This window comes from Eutrema salsugineum, unplaced genomic scaffold (assembly GCF_000478725.1).
Source record: "Eutrema salsugineum unplaced genomic scaffold, Eutsalg1_0 scaffold_17, whole genome shotgun sequence".
NCBI classification, from domain to species: Eukaryota; Viridiplantae; Streptophyta; class Magnoliopsida; order Brassicales; family Brassicaceae; genus Eutrema; species Eutrema salsugineum.
The window spans coordinates 4308380-4327977 of NW_006256852.1; the positions used below are offsets into that span (position 1 = coordinate 4308380).

Consider the following 19598-nt stretch of genomic DNA (forward strand, 5'->3'; position numbering starts at 1 on the left):
ACGATTGCAACGATGTCGTTTAACGAACCATGAAATCATTCAGTATTCAAGCGTAAAACGACGCCGTATGTGTTTTAGCAAAAAAATTTACTAAACAACGTTGTCTCTTCTTACTCTCTTCTTCGTCTTCAAACCCGCGATAAACTGGAGATAGAACTAGGGATTTCAAAAAAATAACAATTGAAGAGCAGATGTCTTCTTCGAGCAGTTCCGATCAGGGCTTACAGCATTTCACCTTATTCTGCTGTCGTAAATAGCTATCGAACTGAAATAGAAGCAATAAAAGGTCTGTCAAACGGATGTGAGAAAGAGATTGGGGAGCTCAAAGCTGTGGTTACAAATTGCAAGCAAGAGATTGAGAAGCTCAATGCAGTAGTCAATTCCATGCACAATGTGATTTTTTGTGGTTTAGTGATGCTTTTGATTATGTTTTTCTTGTTTCATTAGGAATGGGTTCAATGTGTACGATGATGGTCCTCTTTTGATGGTTTTGAGCACTGTGTATTGCCATTTATCGAGTTTGTATCTGAAAACAGGGTTCTCATTTTGAATTTGTTATAATGAAAGTTGTATCTGTTTTGAGAATAGAAATTGTGCCTGTTTTGATTTGGTGCAAAATCACAACGTAAATAAAGTTGCAGATAACAGAATTTAAAGGCAAAACAACAAGTGTCATTCCAAAATCTTGAACAAGAAAAACAACAAGTCTATTTTGCAACTGGAAAAAGAAGCAGATACCCGAATGAAACCAGGTTTGACACCTAGAAAACTAAAAGAAAATAAAGTTTGATAGTTTAGAAAAAGAAACTAGAGTCTGACACCCAAAACGAGAATTCCACACTGCAACAAGTTAACACCACATTACACCACACCATCGTCACTCATAACATAATCACCATCTGACTCCTGCAAAGTAATCCCAAAAAAAAAACAGAATATAAGAAGCTACACCACCGTAATTTTCAGATACATAATATACAAATAACTAAAAGAAACATCACCTTCACTCAACGTTTTCAGTTTGTGATGGCTGAGTTTGGCTTGGTCCTTCAGTGCAATTAATCACCTCTTTTGCTTTAGATTTTGGAACGTACACAGATACGGGACACCGTCGGATGTTATGACCGACCGAATTACATCCTCTACAATGAGAAGTCCTCCCTTCTCTGCTAACCTTGGAAATCTTCGGAGGAGGCTCCTGTGCAACTTCCTTCCCCTTAGTCTTCTTCTTTGGAGACTCATTTTTCCCTTTAACTCTTTTCTGCTTCTTTGTTGGTCCGTGCGTGTCTTCTCTTGGTGATGCGAGTTTCACCAGAACTCCTCCAAAGAGTCATACCATTAACAGACCTAATCGGAAACTGGTATTGCTTTCTCCACTTAAATGTCAAATACCAGTCCGATACATATTCCTGCGGATCAAGTTTCCTGTACAGAATCACTCAGAGGACATGGCGGCAAGGAATTCCTGTCATGTTCCAACACTTACAAGCACAAGTCTTTGCAACCATGTCAACAGTGTAAGCAATGTTATTCTCCCTCACCTCATACTCACCATTTCCACTAGGCACCACACGACAATATTTTAGATGCTTCTCTTCTTCGTTGATAGTCAGTGCCACTTTAGGAGTGTATTTGCCTTGATGCTTCATAGCTTTCTTCTTTCTGACATCCATTCAGAACATAGATTGACGTCGTATAGTCTCCAGCATCTCAACAAGTGGCATCGCTCGGGCTTTGTTAATGGAGTTGTTGTAAGACTCAGAAAAATTGTTGGAGACATCTTCACAAACCGCAGTACAACTGAAGAATGCCACGAGGATTTCTCTTCATCAGTTCTTCATAGACACCAAAGTCAAACTCCTTGAACGCCTTAATTGCTCGGTCACATTCACCAATGTTGAAACTCTTAGCCATTGACCAAAACAAAGCATTAGGCAGCTCTTTGCCTGGATAAATTCTTCTTAGGTTTCCGTATATGTGGCGTGCGCACATCCGATGTTCAACTTTAGACAACTCTTGGTCCACAGCATTTATCAGACACTACAAAAAAAAACATTATAATACAGTAACTTGAAAAAACAGAATGTTGGAAGCAAAAACCGAGCATTAACAGCTTACCTTTTGCCGATCAGATATGATGGTAAACCCAGAACCATCCTGAAGTTGCAAATCATGTTTGAGATGCTTGATAAACCAGACCCAACTGTCTGTATTTTCTTTTTTGACAACACTCCATGCCACCGGAAAGAATTGGTTATTGGCATCACAACCTATAGCAGCTAATAGCTGGCCATCGACGTTGTTCTTCAAAAACATCCGTCTAATCCAATTATTGGACGGCAATGAGCAAGCCAGGCTCTCCGGAGATTTGCGAAGCACACGTAGAACTGGTGAAAAATCTCTTTTCCTTCACCATTTTTTACAGTCCCCACCTCAACAGTTGAATCAGGGTTGGAGCTTTAAAAAAAAAAACACATAACGTCAAAAACAAGTAAATCTATAAAGCTATAAGAAAACAAAGACAAAAAAAGATCATCTTACTCAATCAAAGCCAGCCGATAATCCTTCATTCTTGCAAACTGTTCATCATAATCTGCTTGGATAATGTCTAAAGCCTTTCTCTTAGCTCTTCGGCATTGGTCATTGGTTATAGCAATGTTGTACTTGTCCTCAAATGCATCTTGCATTGCAGAAGGCTTGTAAGTAGGATCTCTCTTGATGTCATTCAAAAATAATCTAGCAATCACTCCATCCTTGATAACCTTGCTATGACCGTCCTTCATACATGTGTGTTCATCATCAAAGGTCTTAATCATGTACCTTTCAATTGGTTTATCAAATGCACAATAGATTTTAAAAGCACAATCTCCATCAATCGCACACTTGACCTGAGAATGCTGGGTTCCCCACTTTGTGTACTTCACATTGAATCCTTCTTTGAGAACATAATCAACAACGGCTTCTTTGAATTCAAGTATGCTGTTGAAGACTTGTCCTAGGCGAAGCTCTCCACTTCCTTTTTTGCAGCCGATGTATCTTCTTCCACCATCCTCACAATCAGAATTAGGAGGAGTATCTTCACATGTATCAGCTTGTTGCTCTTCTTCCTCCGCTACAGCTCGTTCCTCTTGCAAATCATCATCTCCATTTTTTTCACCATTCTCATTATCTTCCTCAGATACGGGATCTTCGACAAGCGTTTCATCATGAGCAATGTCTCTGACGTCAGAACCTGTAGCTTCATTTGGATTAACCGCATCAGCAATTCCATCATCAACATTTTCACTCTCCATGAAAATATCAGCTACTTTTGTTCAGAACACTTCTTCACACATTCTCTGAAACGTTGCAGTTCCATTGCAGAGAACCTTCAGATCCGACAGCTTCTCGTATGGAAGTTTGTACCAGATTCTTTGTCCACACAAAGAAATGTCCAACGTATTCATCATGTTAGCAAACAACGCCCTTGCAGGACTTGTTAGTGAGTGAACCTCTCCGCCAACATATGTCGTAGTGTTGTCCTCAGAGATTTCAAACTTTCCATTGTAGTAAATTTGAAACAACACATCGTTCGAACTGAACAGAGATAAACAGAAAACCAGATCAAATAGAACATAATATGTGATTAAACAAAGCAGAATATTAGATTTTTTTAACTACGTAATAACTTCAGTTACTAGCTAGTTTATAATACACAGATTTATCGAAATCAAATTTAAAAACATGAAAACAATAAACGGCTAAACAACACAATCTACAACTACCTAAACGAGATGCTCTGTTTTGTTTAAAATATATATTCGGTCTACTGGTAGTGGAAACTGAGAGTTGTATTCCTTTTTAAATATTGGTTTCATCACTTGGTAGTCGAATCTAATTTTGACTGAAATAAAGACGGCTTATTGTTTACCTCATCTCTCCAACACCTAAACGAGATGCTATGCAAGCTATTACACTTTGTCAACAGTGATTTTGCAGTGACAATTTTCAGTGTTGCAGAAGAGTAATGAGAGGAAGAGATCGAAAGAGAAAAGTATATGAATCGTGGAAGGAGTTAGGTTTCTTGTGACTTATGTTTATCTAAACGACATAGTTTTAATTCCTAGCCATCAAACGACGTTGTTTTGCGCATGAAAATAGAGTATTTTGCGGTTCTTAAAACGTCGACGTTGCTAACGTGTCATCCATGTCGACAATATTTCACAGAGAGTTAACAGTGTTTAGTCAATCAGAGGTTTTAGCACAAAAGTCAAAGTTCAGGTATGTGATTCAAATTATACATAAGTTCATGTTTGTTTTAGCACTTGTAGTAAAGTCGAGTCTGAATTTAACATTTTCTCAAAGTTAAGGTAGGAAATAGCCAATTTTCCTAATGCTGAGTTGTTTAAGGATGAAAATTAAGAAACAACAAAATATTTAACTAAAAGAAAAATGAATTTATTATATGTGAATAATTTTTTTTTTAAAAAAGGAAAAGACAGATTAAACCAAAAATTTCTGATTGATTTAAACTAAAAAGGATTTTTGAGATTAAAAAAAAAAATTGAAAGACTTTAGATTACCAAATTAAAAGGGTAAATCAGAGTTTTAAATTTTTAGAAGGAATTTTTTTTTTAAAAAAAGGGATATTCAAAGCTGTTAATTCTTATTCATAATTCGCATTTGTAATTCTTCTTTGAGATAGTACAATATTATTTAATAAAAGTCATGATCATGAATTAAAGGAGGAAAGCAGAAAGCTCAGGCATTTGAACCAGAGGAACTCTAGAGTGATGAAGAACTAAGTCTTATGACAAGATCCTACTTGAACTAAGTCTTTTTCTTTGCAAAGTCTAGCTAAGGACTATAAACCAAAGCGCTTGATGAGAGGCAATCCATTTAGGTATTTATTTATTTTTGTTTAACTTTCTTTTTCTATTGAAGTTTTGTTTTAATTCTATTACAGGCCTTAGTATGTTTCAAAAACAAAAAAAAACAAAAAACAAAAAAAAGAGAAAAATAAATACGAAAAGGAAACCAAAAGCCTAAAAAGTCTTAGAAGCCGAAATCATTTGAGCAAAGGAAATATGTATTCACTTAAGGAGTTATGGATTCAAAACCTGGACAAAAATTCAAGTCTGGGGAAGTTATAAGGAGAACCTGAAGAAAGGAGATCAGAAATCTTGAACCAAGAATGTTGCAATTTTTCCTTCTTTAAGCTCGATCTAATTGCTGATCTAAGGTTCCAAATACTATCGCTTATGCTCTGTTTTGTTTGTTGCAGGATTAAGAGAAGAAAGACAAAGACGACACAGGATTTACAAGTTCCCAAGGCAAAATGCCGAGGTACGTCTTGGTGAGCTAAACGCCTGCTCACAAGGTTTCACTATGTGTTTAATCCGAATACAAGATACCAGAAGAAGATCTACGAGAGTTACAAGAAACCGAGAAGAAGAAGAGCTATGGAGAAGATAAGCTTCTTCTCTCTCACTACTCTCTCTCTAGATCTCTCTCTTCTGCTTGTTTCACACACAGTCACACTCTCTTTCTCACACCGTTATTCCTTTTGTTTCAGGTCCAGCTCATCAACCTCGAGCACCTGCATTTGGCCGTTTGCGTAACAACCTTATCGCCAACAACCTCTGCATCTTTGACCTCCTAAAACGACGAGACTTCTAGAGTTTAGTTCATGGACACTTGAAGCTCTTATCCGGATTGGGCCTTGATCCATAACCATTACCAGCCCAACTCCAAGCTTAAGTCCACAGGTATGATACGCATCGTTTCATCACAAAGAAGAATGTCACTGGAAACTGTGGATAAACAGATCCATCCTCTCTTGCTGTTTTGTATAATATCATGTCTCTCCAGAAAAAGGTAACCCCCTGAACACATCAAGCCTTACCACTAAAAAGTCTTTTGATACCTAGTCTTGAATGCCTTGTTTAATATCCTTTCATGAGAATCACTGAAACCTTTAATGAATGTTAAAAGCTAGTTGACTGGAATTTAGTTCTAAGTGTGTGGATTTTCACATGACGGATTAACGGATTAGTGATGTTTGTATTTTGGTGAGAATTTTTTAGACTTGATCTGTTTGATGCATAGTCCACATTAAATTCTAGAAGTATGGTTGCTGATATTTTTGAGTTCCCTATGATTTCTGTTGATGATATTTTTCCAGATTAGATCTTGTTTTGTTTGAGGACAAACAAAGTCTGGGGGAGTTGATAACACCGTATTTGTACTCATTTTCACCATTGATTTTAAATGCTTTTTCAAAGGTTTTAGTCAGTTTTAGAAACTTTTATTATGATTTCTCTATATTTGTACTTTCAATGCTCTTTTCAGGAAAATCAGGGAAAAGATAGCAAAATGGAAGAAATCCATATTTTTAGCTCAGAGTCAGACCGTCAGAAGTTCACCCTCAAATGAAGATTTTCTTACCGTCTGATCCAGCTTAAATTTGGAGACATTCAAGAGGAGATAACCAGCTTTCCATATCACTTTACATCAGGAAGATCCAATGGTGTAATCAAAAAATACATGGAGAACAAGTTGACCAAATTCACCAGTCCCAGAAGACTCTCACCTGCAGCAAACAAGCATTTTACCTGCCCCGGAAGAGTCTCACCCCCGGTGGACCCATGTCGAGCAACAAGGCCCAACATCGAAGTCCTTTTCGCCATTCCTCTTCAGAGAAGCCCTAAATGAGACCTGGAAAACCGTAGGACCTATAAATACATTTTTTAGCCACCAAACTTTGTTTTTCTAGGGTTAGGCGATGGAGAAGGGGATTCTTCCCTGGATCCATTGTTCTCTCTTCTTTTTATTTAATTAGCTTTTCTGTTTCATCTTATGCATTCTTTCATCCCTTTTATCATTCCTTGCATCATGTAGATTTGTCTCAGAGAATCAAGTTTCTAAAGAGTCATCGATAGGCATACATGTTCGATTAGGATTTCTAAGTTTCTAAACCATATTCTGGATCTCATCTCTTCTAAGTTGTTCGTACTGCATGAGACTAGATTCATGACCTATTCTCTGAGCCTAGGATCGAGCAGAGCCACGAGAGTGCTGTATCAGATCATCCATACCTAGCTTCAGAAGAACATAGTCCCTACAGGAGTCGAGAGCTATGATGTCTTACTGGTGAGAGTGTGTCAAGTTTTACCCTAAATGAAATCAATAGCCTCAAGTGCACAGTTGATCGATTGTAATACTTAGGGATCGAAGCCACAGGGAAAGATGATCTAACCTGCAAAAGCCATCGAAAGAAATAAGAAGTAAGGAAGTCTAGAACCAGGCAATTTTTGTAGGGGTTGTAGTGGTGTTTTTAAAACATAAAAACTAATCTTAACGAGAAAATACGATAATTAAAATGCCTAATAACTAAACTTACAGAAATCGACTAAAAACGAGAAAACGGCTAGACCTAAATTGCTTGTATGAAAATCGGCTAAGTGAATGAAATACTAGACTATAAATACATGTTTTAGGAACCCTAACTCGTATGACCTCATATGCTCTTATTGTTTAAGAATACTTTTTAAGTTTTAGCTTTTAGGGAGAGAGAGATTTGTCTCTTGAATCCTTGTTCTTTCTTTTTCAATTTCGATTATTGCTCTACTTTTTAATACTATGTTTTTGATTTCGTTCATCATGTCTGAGTATTTTTATTGTTGGGTCAAGGGGATTTTCGATGGGGATACATATGTTTGATGAGGATTCCATGAGCTATTGAAGCCGAATCTTAGAACTTTTTCTTCTGAATTTACTTTTACTTCATGAGAGTAGCGTCATAAACTATAATCTGATCCAGATGCTTGGTGACACGAAAGTGTTCATCCGGTGTCAGATCTATATTGGGAGAGCAAAACAAACATAGGAGTGGAAACCTACATATGGGTGATTTGTGAATGCTGACGAGTCTTAAATATAATGCATCTTTTCTCTTCCAGGGCTAGAGTGGAAACCTACTGGTCAGGGTTGAGAGAGATAGTTATCTATGATCACGACAGTGGCGTATTCATACGTCCATGACTCTAGTTCGAAAAGTTTAAGCTAAGATCTTATCAAATTTACTCTCTAGCAATGTTTTGAATCGTTCATACCCCGGAGAGAACTTCCCTGAAACCCAGCGCCTTCTTTCCTATAGATTTACGTCGATTTTATTTCAAGCTTTAGTTCATCATTTGCATTCTCTTAATTGGTTTTCATTTAAGCAATTAGGTTTAGCCGTTTTTCTCGTTTTTATTCGATTTCATTAAGTTTAGTTATTAGGTCATTTTAATTCTCGTATTTTCTCGTTAAGATTAGCTTTTACGTTTAAAGACACCACCAAAACCCTTACAAAAATTGCCTGGCTCTAGACTTCCTTACTTTATATTTCTTTCGAAGGCTTTTGCAGGAAAGATCCTCCTTCCTTGTGGAATTTATCCCCTAAGTACTACAATCGATCAGCTGTGCACTTGCGGCTATTGATTTCATTTAAGGTAAAAATTGACACCCTCATGCAGACACACATCAAGTTCTATTAACTACTTCAGTTTGCCCATCATTTTGGGGGTGACAAGTAGTTGAGAACAATATTTTAGTGCCTAACTTAGACCATAGAGTTTTCCAAAATAAGCTTAAGAACTTGGTATCTCTATCAGACACAATGGATCTAGGTATGCCATGCAATCTCACGATTTCTTTAAAGAACAAATGAGCTACATGCGATGCATCATCAGTTTTGTTGCGTAATTGTGCCATTTTAGAGAACCTATCAACTACAACAAATATCGAGTCCTTGCCGGTCCTAGTCATAGGCAATCCAAGCACAAAGTCCATAGCTATGTCATTCCAAGGATGCGAAGGTATAGGAAAAGGGGTATACAAACCGTGAGGCTTAAGTGAGGACTTAGCCTGTTTACATGTTGAGCATCTTGCAAAAATTCTCTCCACGTCTCTCTTCATATGTGGCCAGTGAAAATGGTCTTGCGTCACCTTCATGGTTTTAGCAACCCCAAAGTGCCCCATGAGGCCACCTCCATGTGCTTCCCTGACTTGCTTATACTTGATGACATAAGGGAAGCTTTCAATGAACTCAACCCACCTAGCATGTCTTTTGTTAAGCTTTTGCTGTCCCTTCAAATGTTTAAGAGACTCATGATCGGTGTGTATGACTAATTCATGGGGCCACAAGTAGTGTTGCCATGTTCGAAGAGCAAGAACTAAAACATATAGTTCCTTGTCATAAGTTGAATAGTTTAAAGTGGATCCTCCAAGTTTTTCGCTAAAGAAGGTTATAGGCTTCTTATCCTGCATCAGAACTGCACCAATGCCTATACCAGAGGCGTCACATTCTATCTCAAATGTTTTAAGAAAATCAGGTAGAACAAGTAAAGGGGCATGAGTGAGCTTATCCTTTAGAACCGTAAAAGCTTCTTCTTGTGCTGATTCCCACTTGAATCCTACGTCTTTTTTGATGATCTTGGTGAGAGGGGCAGCTAGAGTGCTGAAATTTTTGACAAACCTTCTATAAAAACCGGCGAGACCATGAAATCCTCACATCTCCAATGCTCTTAGGAGTTGGCCACTCCCGAATTGCTTTAACCTTCTCCTCATCTACTTTGATGCCATCTGCACTCACCACAAATCCTAAAAACAAAAGGTTTTTCTGTACAAAATGTGCACTTCTTCAAATTTGCATAAAGCTTTTCTTTCCTAAGCACATCTAGCACAGATTTCAAATGATCAGTATGCTCTTCCAAGTTTTTGCTATAAACTAGGATATCATCAAAGTATACGACCACAAAAACTCCTATGAAGGCTCTAAACACATGGTTCATCAATTTCATGAATGTACTAGGTGCATTAGTTAATCCAAACAGCATAACAAGCCACTCATATAGCCCATGCTTAGTTTTAAATGTAGTTTTCCATTCATCCCCTTCTTTTATCCTAATTTGATGATAGCCACTTTTCAAGTCTATCTTAGAGAAGATACTAGAACCATGTAATTCATCTAGCATATCATCAAGCCTAGGAATGGGGTGTCGATACTTCACCGTGATATTGTTGATTGCTCTACAATCGACACACATGCGCCAGCTCCCATCTTTTTGGGCACAAGTAGTACAGGCACGGCACAGGGGCTCATACTTTCTCTGATATGACCCTTCTCCATTAGTTCATTCACCTGTCTTTGTAAATCCTTGGTCTCCACTGGATTGGTCCTATATGCAGGTCTATTTGGTAATGACGCACTAGGCACAAAGTCAATTTGATGTTCTATGCCTTTAATGGGTGGTAAGTCTTTCGGAATATCCTCAGAGAACACATCTTGATAGGCCTGCAATAGATCATTCATTTTACTCGGCAGAGCCAATGCCATGTTAGTAATACTTGCAAGCGCTTCTCTAAACACAACTAGAAGAATAGGTTGCTTGGAAACGAGAGCTTTCTTAACATCACCAGCCCTTAGAAAGAAGTTAGAGGATTTCTTAGGCGGCTTCTCTTTTTGCTTCATTTGGACTTGATCCTGGTATACCTCTTGCGGTGCTAGAGGAATCAGCGTGATTTTCCTGCCATGGACAACAAAAGAATGCTTATTAGTAAAACCATCATGTAAAACTTTTCTATCTGATTGCCAAGGCCTTCCGAGAAGAATATGTCCAGCCTCCATTGCTAGCATGTCGCACAGAACTTCATCTTCATATTTCCCAATAGAAATAGGCCCCAAGACTTGATTTTGAACCTTCATTTCCCTAGTTTCATTCAGCCATCGCAATTTGTAGGGTCTCGGGTGTTTGGTCATCTTCAGTCCAAGTTTCTTGACCATCTCCTCACTAGCTACGTTTGTGCAGCTTCCTCCATCAACAATGAGACTACAGACTTTGCCTTGGACCAGAAAACGAGTATGGAACAAGTTTTCTCTCTGCTCTTGCTCTTCATCGTTGCTTTGAATGTTTAGTGTCCTCCGAGCTACAAGTAACTCATCCCTAGCCGGTATAGCCTCATATTCCTTAGTCGATTCAGAACCTTTTAGCTTTTTTTCTTCTTACTCGATTGCCCCACTGTCTAGGAGGACTATTACCCTCTTGTTGGAGCATTCATTCGCGTAATGGCCTCTACCGTGGCACTTGAAACAACGGACATCTCTAGAGCGAGTTGTTGTAGCTTCTGGTTTGCTTTTGAGGTCTTGAATTACTACCGGTGGCTTGGCGTCTGATTTTTAATTCACCACCGTCTTGTTATCTCTTTGGAAGCTCGGCATATCTTCCTTTGGGTAGGTTGTCTTTGTGCGAATATTCCCAACTCCATAGCTAGTTTTAGCTGGGTGCCTTCTCTTGAGTTGCTGCTCGATCAAGATTGCTTTATGTAGCATCTCTTCTATTTCTTCATATTGTTGCATCTCTAGCCGGTCTTGGATCTCTCGGTTTAGTCCTCCCAAGAATCTAGACAATGTAGCTTCACTATCTTCAGTAATCTCTGCTCGCAGAATTAGAGTTTCCAGTTCTTGATAATAATCTTCCACCGTACGGCTGCCTTGGGTGAGTCTCCTGATTCGTTGATGTAGCTCCCGGTGATAATGGCTCTGCACAAACCTCTTTCTCAGCAAAGACTTCATTTCAGTCCATGATTCAACCGGATACTGCTGATTACGCCTTCTAGAAGTCATAATTTGATCCCACCAACTTAGTGCATAGTCGTAGAACTCTGTTTCCGCCACTTTAACTCAATTTATCTCAGTATAGTGTTGACAACTGAAGACCAACTCAATCTTCTTTTCCCAATCTAAATACGCATCAGGATCATTCTTGCCGTGAAATGGGGCATGCGTAGCTTGAGGCCTTCTAAACCGTCTAGAACTATAGCCTTTTCTTCTTTAGTTTGTGTATGCTTCCCTCTACTTCCTCTAGACGAGCTGCTCTCTTGACCATAGTATATATGGGCCTCCTCATCTCTGGTTTTCTTATTTGGCTCTTGAACCTTTTCTTTTCCATGATCTCTCCTCCTTGTTTCTCTGTTTGACCGTGAATCAGAATGATGCTGTTGCATCTCTTGTCTAAACTCTTCAAGTTGGGAGGTCATGAGCTTCTTCATCTCGTCCATCATGTCTTTCATCATTAATTTGTTGAAACCATTGCCACTGGCCTCCTCTTGTTGATCCGACATAGCTCCTAAGACCAAAAACACAAACAGATCACTAGAGATTTGTCCCAAATTTGGCTAAGTACAAAGAATGACTCTTCGTGTTCCTCAAGAAATCTAAAACCCTACAATATGATCGGTTTTCATTTAAACTTAAACAGATACTAACGATAGTGTGAATCGATGATAGAAGTTTAAAAGACACAATGATTTACTGATGAAACTTGGCGATACAAACATGAAACACTAGATCTATATGCGAGCTTGATAGATCTAAAAGAATGAGATCGAAAATGATATGGATAGAAACAACCTGATGATATCGCTTCTCTAGTGAATAGAGTGTGCTCTGATACCACTTAATATGATCCTCCCTGAATCGGCACTCTAAAGTCTGGATCGGACAAGCTTGAACTCTGAATTACAAACGACTTAAGGACAATGAAGTGGATCGATGGGTCGCACAAAGGCTGCCGAAGACCTTTGATTTACCGGTTTGATTCTGAGGATATTACACACCTAAGAATCGGGTGTTTGAGAGATATGACACACTCACAAACTAAGATGTTCAAAGAACAAATGATCTTACTTAGAAAGGTTTTTAGATAAAAGAAAGATGGTTTCTTAAATGAGATTACAAGAGAATATAAAGGAAAAGAAGAGCGTCTCGGCCATCAATAGATATGTCTAGGAAATACAAGTATGAGCTGTCTAAGTTGAAATTCAAATGTTTCACACCCTCCCCTTCTCTTGGCCGTCTCATTGGGGCTGGACTGAGTGGACCTTATTGAGAAGGTGATCCAATCTTGCCTCATTAAAAATCCATCACTAGAAAACCCATTGGGACAAAACTAGTGGTGGGGAAAAATAGTACAAGATTGGATCACAAATCCACTAAGCTTCGAGGACTTGGATCACAACCAAAGTACTTGTGATGAACTCTTTTCCCTCTTTAGCTGAATGTTGTGCTTGTCTTAGAACTCCTCCAACGGCTTCTTTAAGCTTCTTAGTCCTTGATCTTGTCATGGGGCCATTCGTAATTACTAAAGCCTCTTCTTGTTCAAGCTCTTGCTCCTCAGCTACAAGCTCTCCTTACTCAGGTTCTAGCTCTATGTTTCCAGTGCTCTCCATGATCATATCATCGAGTCACGAACGTATGAATATGCCACTGTCGTGGTCATAACCAACTATCTCTCTCAACCCTGACCAGTTCCACTCTGGCCCTGGAAAAGAAAAGATGCGATATGCTTAAGACTCATCAATATTCACAGCTCTCTGATGTGTTGTGTGCTGAGGGTTGTCAAGTTTTACCCTAATTGAAATCAATAGCCGCAAGTGCACAGCTGATCAATTGTAGTACTTAGGGATCGAATCCACAGGGAAGGAGGATCTTTTGCTGCAAAAAGCCTTTGAAATAAGTTAAAGTAAGGAAGTCTAGAACAAAAACGGTTTAATGGGGGTTTGGTGGTGTCTTTAAAATGTAAAAAACAAAATATTAAAAGAGAATACGGAAATTAAATGACGTAATAACTAAACTTAACGAAAATAACTAAAAATGATAAAAACGGATATTCTAATGCTTAAATAAAAATGAACTAAAAAGGAAAGACAATATTGAACTAAAGCTTAAAGAAAATCGGTGTAAATCAATGGAGAAAAGGCGTTGGGGTTCAGGGAAGTTTTCTCATGGGTACGAACGATTCAAAACATTGCTAGAGAAGAAATTTTGTAAGATCTTAGCTTAAACTTTTCGAACTGGAGTCACGGACGTATGAATACGTCACTGTCGTGATCATAGACAACTATCTCTCTCAACCCTGACCAGTAGGTTTCCACTCTGGCCCTGGAAGAGAAGAGATGCATTATGTTTAAGACTCGTCCTAATTCATAAATCGCCCATAGGTAGGTTTCCACTCCTATGTTTGTTTTGCTCTCCCAAACTAGATCTGATACCTGATGAACACTTTCGTGTCACCAAGCATCTGGATCAGATTGTAGTTCATGACGCTACTCTCATGCAGTAAAAACGAATTCAGAAGAAAAAGTTCTAAGATTCAGCTCAATAGCCAATGGAATCCTCATCGAACATATAAATCCCCATCGAAAATCCCTTAATCTCAACAATAAAACTACTCAGACATAATAAACGAAATCAAAGACATAGTATTAAGAAGTAGAATAGAAACCGAAATTGAAAAAGAAAGAACAAGGGTTCAAGAGAACAAATCTCTCTCTCCCTAAAAGCTAAAGCAAAAACAATGAAAATATGAAGTAAATAATTCGGTGGTGAGTATTGATATCGTTTAGGGTTCCTAAGACATGTATTTATAGTGCTCAAGACCTCTCTGGACGTCACTTAGGGTTTCTCCAAATGTGGGCTTCAGAAATGGGCTTTTTGGGCTCGGAGGTTGATGGCTGCGGTCGGGAGTGCTCTGACCGCTGGGAATGTATGGTTTGCCGCGGTCGGGATGCTCCTGACCGCGGGAAAATGCTTGTTGGCCGCGGGTGGAAGTGCTGGCCAGCTGGTTTACGGGACATCTTGCTCTTTGCGTATCTTTTGATTGAACCGTTGGATTGCCAAGCTGTAAAGTGCAATGGAAAGCTGATACTTCCATCTTTAAGGTCTCCAAATTTGAGCTGGATCAGACGGTGAGAAGGCCTTCAATCAGGGGTGAACTTCTGACGGTTTGACTCTGAGCTGAAATCTGGTTTTCTGTCCATTTTGTTAAGCTTTTCCCTAAGTTACCAGAAAAGAGTCTTGGAACTACAAATACTAGAAAAACGTGATAAAAGTACTTAAAAGCAATTAAAAACATATAAAAAGTATTTCAAAACGATCCATAAAAGTGGTCAAAATACGGTGTTATCAACTCCCCCAGACTTAAACCTTTGTTTGTCCTCAAACAAAACAAAAGCCTAAACTGGTTAAGTGAAAACAAAAATAGGGAATGCACAAATCTCATACACATGAACTCTAAACTAGGACCAAAGATAGTCCATCAATCCACAACTTAGTCTAGAAAATTCTCACCAAAGCACAAGAGATACTAGTCCACTTTTTCCGTCATGCAAAACTTAAACAATCTAAATCTTGATTCCAGTCAACTAGCTATCTACATTCATTAAGTTCAATAGTGAGTTCTCATTAAAGGCATCATCCAGGGTAGACGGCGTTTGGCGTTAAAGGGCTATTTAAGTGGTGGAGTTAAAGTGTTTCGGGTTACCTGAAGATCTGGAGGATGCAAGATAATATGCAAAACCGCAAGAGAGATAAGGACCTGTTGATGACCACAGTTTTCAGTCAGTTCTTCTTGCCAAATGTTGTTGCATAATCCTTCCTCCTTTGTTGTAAACAGCTGTTCCCCCAGACTTAGATTCTTTCCGGGAATCAGAAAAACAATCTCCCAAACTCCATAAAATCAAACTCCAGTTGCCTTGGGACTTAAAATTCGACCTCTCTAGACTCTCTAAGGCTTTTATTTCCTTTCTTTTCTTATTTTCGGATTTTTTTTTTTTGGAAAGGAAATGCCTTTTAAAGAGAGAGAGAGAGTAGAGGACGAGATTGTACCAAAATTTGAGATTTTTCTAAGGCAAACTGAGCTTCCTCTTGTGTTGAATCCTTCCGGGAACTTTTCCGGCAAATCGCAGGTCTCTGTCCTTGGTGACTGAAAACTGCGTCATTCCTCTTTCTCTCCAACGTTTTTGCACTTATCTGCATATAAGACAATAGAAAACAAGAGTGCATGTGGTTTGAAAGAGGGTTGGTTAAGGTGGGGAACTAGCTAAAGATGAACTAGCCATTCAGGATCAACAGAGAGTGGTAAAAGGATAAAGAAGTCCTGAATGTATGATTCGTTTCCCTGGTCTAATGCTTCAATGAGAAAATTAAGTCCAAATTAAGTCCAAATAAAACAGAGCTAGTGTATCCCTTCATCTAAATCGAAATCGTTCAAATTCCTCTAGGGTACTTCGTTTCAAATGTGCTTAGCTACCGCCTAGTCTAGTCCTAAATCAAGAATGAGCAAGTCACTAGGAGCAGTCTAAAGCACACAGTCAACTATCATTGATTCATGTTCACCATTCCCTTTTAAAACGTATTTTGTTTTGAAAACCGATTTTCAAAAACTTTAAGGAAAATGCAAAAAGTGTAGATAATGCAAGACTCATGAAAGAAAAGTGGTTAGAAAGGGATGAAATCCTCCCCCAGACTTAAATCACACTGTCCTCAGTGTAAAACAAGTCGAGATTAGATGAGAAAAATGCATAAATAATCAAATTGGTAAGGACAAAGAGAACTTACCTGGATCCGGGATGCTGGTGGAGATGAACCGGATTCATTCGAAGGGGTTTGGGAAGGTGATTAGGTGGTGATAAAGGTGGTGGAAGGTGATGAATGAGGTGGAGGGTGATTGGTGAGGTGGAATGGGGTGAAAGGGGTGGTTTGGGTCGGGTTTGGATCTCAACGACCAAGTGCCGCGGTCAGGGGCGACGCAACCGCGGCGAACCATTGCTTGGCCGCGGTCAGGATCACGCGACCGCGGTCGAAGGGTTGTTTCCCGCGGTCCGAACACCTGTGACCGCGGGGGCTTATATCGCGGCCTCTTCCTGCTTCTCCTTGGTTCCTGCTGGGCCGAGCAGTCAGGTACCATCCTTCTTTTTGGTCTTTTCGGCGTTTTTTGATTTTTTTGGTTTTTTTGTTTTATAAAAAACATCTGAAACTAAGAAAAAGAAAAAGATCAAAAGAAAAAAAAAGAAAAATTCTAAAGAAAACAATACCTAAATGGGTTGCCTCCCATTAAGCGCTTCTGTTTTAAGTCGTTTAGCTCGACTTTTGGTGTTGGACGTGACTTATTCCAATGAAGAAGACCTTGTCCTGAGACAAGTCTTTTTCGACATCTCCTTGCTTTGCTTAGCAGGTTCTTCGTCATTCCAAAGTTCTTCTTCAAACTCTTCTGCTGCAGAACGTTTTCCTGCTTTGCTGTTGTATGGAACAGCTTCTGTGAAGACATATTTGTCGATATTAGCAAATGAAATCCTCTGGTTTGGCCAGTCCATTATAGCTCCGGAAGTTGCTAGAAAAGACCATCTCAGAATCACTGGATATGTTGCATCTCTCGTTTCGACAATGTAGAAGTCGACAGGCACTATGCAATCTCCTATTCTCAAAGGAATTTCATGAGCTATTCCTTGAGGTATTGCATTTGAATCATCAGCTAGACTAATCTTTGCTCTAGTCCTGCGCAGGTGTCTAATACCAAGTCTCAAAGCAATTGCCTTGGACATCATATTAAGACAAGCTCCAGAATCACATAAAACGTTTTTAAACATCTCTCCTCTAATAGAACAAAAGATAAGAAACTGACCTATACCTTCTATTTATGAAGTATTCGAACAGGTTTACCTCTTCTGGCATGATTGAACAAGTCTTCTATCTCAGGGATTGATTCTTTGCTCTCACAGAAGTAGTGGCCTATCATAAATTCCTTGCAAGCTCTGGCAAACGTGATTCCTTCAGGCAAATTTTGAACCACATCATTGAATTCATCGAGCTTTTCTTTGCTGATTTTGTTGGTGTAGTGGCTGCACTCTTCCGGGTTTTTGAGGTGAATCGCATAGACAGCTGCTTCTGGTGTTGTCATGTATCGAGCTCTCATAAAGTATCTATGGATATCCTCTTTAGACTCCTTGCAGTACCTGAAAAAGACTTGCAAACGACCAAGTTTCCATATTTCATCAAAGCTTAAATGAGCAGGGAATGACCTGACTACGTTGTTGAACTCTATTAGCTTCTCTCTACTGATGTTGTTGGTGATCCATTGAATCTCTCCTGAGTCGTCTTCTGAGGAACATCCTGCGTTTTGATCTTCTACAAACAACCCATACTCTTCATCTTCAGAGTATTGCTCTTCATACTCATCTTCACAAGACAAAGCCATGTTGCAAGGCCATGACTTGTCCTCTTCTTCAGATCTTTGGGTGCTTATGGAGCAAACCAGTTGTTGATGAAGTGGTTTAGTCATCCCATGAGGTGTACCAGACGTACAGATGCTTGTATGAGCTGAACGGGAGTGTTTTGGGACGTTTTTACGGTTGGCCTTGACTGCAGGTGACGCGACCGCGGGGAAGCGACCATGGGCCGCGGGCAGACCCATCACGACCGCGGGGGAACGCCTGTTGGCCGCGGTCGGAGCCAACGCGACCGCGGGAGTTTGTCTTCGAGCTGCTCTGCTGCTGTTGCTTCCTCCTTTGCCTCCTGGGTGGTCTCCTGGGTCTTCTGGCTTGATGTACTTCCTCTCTGAACTTGAGTCTTTAGTTTTGGTGGCTGGGATATGCTCTCCAAGTCCTTGCATGATCTCCTCAACCTTTTCTTCAACTTCATCAAGAGCATAGACTACTTTGTCCATGGTTGAGTCAAGCTCTTCGGTTTTGTCGATGACTTTGTAAACCTTCTCTGAAACTTCGACTGTAAAGTCATAAGACTCGTTCTTAGCTTCGTTTAGGGCTTTGTCCACGTCATCAAGCTTGAAATCCAGGTCCATGACTTTGCTTTTGGTGTTGCGAAGCTCATAGTTGTGCTTTGCTTGCTCTTCCTCCATGCTGTTGAACCAGTTAGCAATCATGGCTGCATCCTTGGTTGCACGTTCTTCTATTGAATTGACTTGTGAGGCTAGGTTATCGATTTTTTCATTGAAAAGTTTCGATATCCCATCAATCCTTTCGTTTAGAGCAGTTGTAGCGGTTGCTTGAGCTTCTATGAACTGTCTGATCACGCCTTCGAGCTGGCTCAATCTGTTGCTGAGCTGGACGTTCTCATCTTGCTGGAGAATTTGGTGAGGTAGGCGATACATAGGGAAGGAGGATCTTTTGCTGCAAAAATCCTTTGAAATAAGTTAAAGTAAGGAAGTCTAGAACAAAAACGGTTTAATGGGGGTTTGGTGGTGTCTTTAAAATGTAAAAAACGAAATATTAAAAGAGAATACGGAAATTAAATGACGTAATAACTAAACTTAACGAAAATAACTAAAAATGATAAAAAAACGGATATTCTAATGCTTAAATGAAAATGAACTAAAAAGGAAAGACAATATTGAACTAAAGCTTAAAGAAAATCGGTGTAAATCAATGGAGAAAAGGCGTTGGGGTTCAGGGAAGTTTTCTCAGAGGTACGAACGATTCAAAACATTGCTAGAGAGGAAATTTTGTAAGATCTTAGCTTAAACTTTTCGAACTGGAGTCACGGACATATGAATACGTCACTATCGTGATCATAGACAACTATCTCTCTCAACCCTGACCAGTAGGTTTCCACTCTGGCCCTGGAAGAGAAGAGATGCATTATGTTTAAGACTCGTCCTAATTCACAAATCGCCCATAGGTAGGTTTGCACTCCTATGTTTGTTTTGCTCTTATAAACTAGATCTGATACCTGATGAACACTTTCGTGTCACCAAGCATCTGGATCAGATTGTAGTTCATGA

General features: G+C 39.4%; 1 protein-coding gene across 1 annotated transcript; it reads right to left on the bottom strand.

Moving 5' to 3' along the window:
- Positions 1 to 1782: 1782 nt before the first annotated feature.
- LOC112087530 lies at positions 1783 to 3293 on the bottom strand. Its single transcript, XM_024157439.1, has 4 exons — positions 2542 to 3293; positions 2424 to 2457; positions 2119 to 2304; positions 1783 to 2040 (listed from the first exon to the last, which is right to left on the bottom strand). The coding sequence occupies exons 1-4, from the start codon at positions 3291 to 3293 to the stop codon at positions 1783 to 1785; spliced, it is 1230 nt and encodes a 409-aa protein (XP_024013207.1).
- Positions 3294 to 19598: the final 16305 nt, after the last annotated feature.

Excerpts from the sequence above, each read along its gene's own strand:
- LOC112087530 (XM_024157439.1), bottom strand. The coding sequence starts at position 3,293 with ATGGAGAGTGAAAATGTTGATGATGGAATTGCTGATGCGGTTAATCCA. Across the intron at positions 2,458-2,541 it reads TATCGGCTGGCTTTGATTGA|CTCCAACCCTGATTCAACTG; the intron begins GTAAGATGATCT and ends TTTTTTTTAAAG. Across the intron at positions 2,041-2,118 it reads TCATATCTGATCGGCAAAAG|TGTCTGATAAATGCTGTGGA; the intron begins GTAAGCTGTTAA and ends TTTTTTTTGTAG.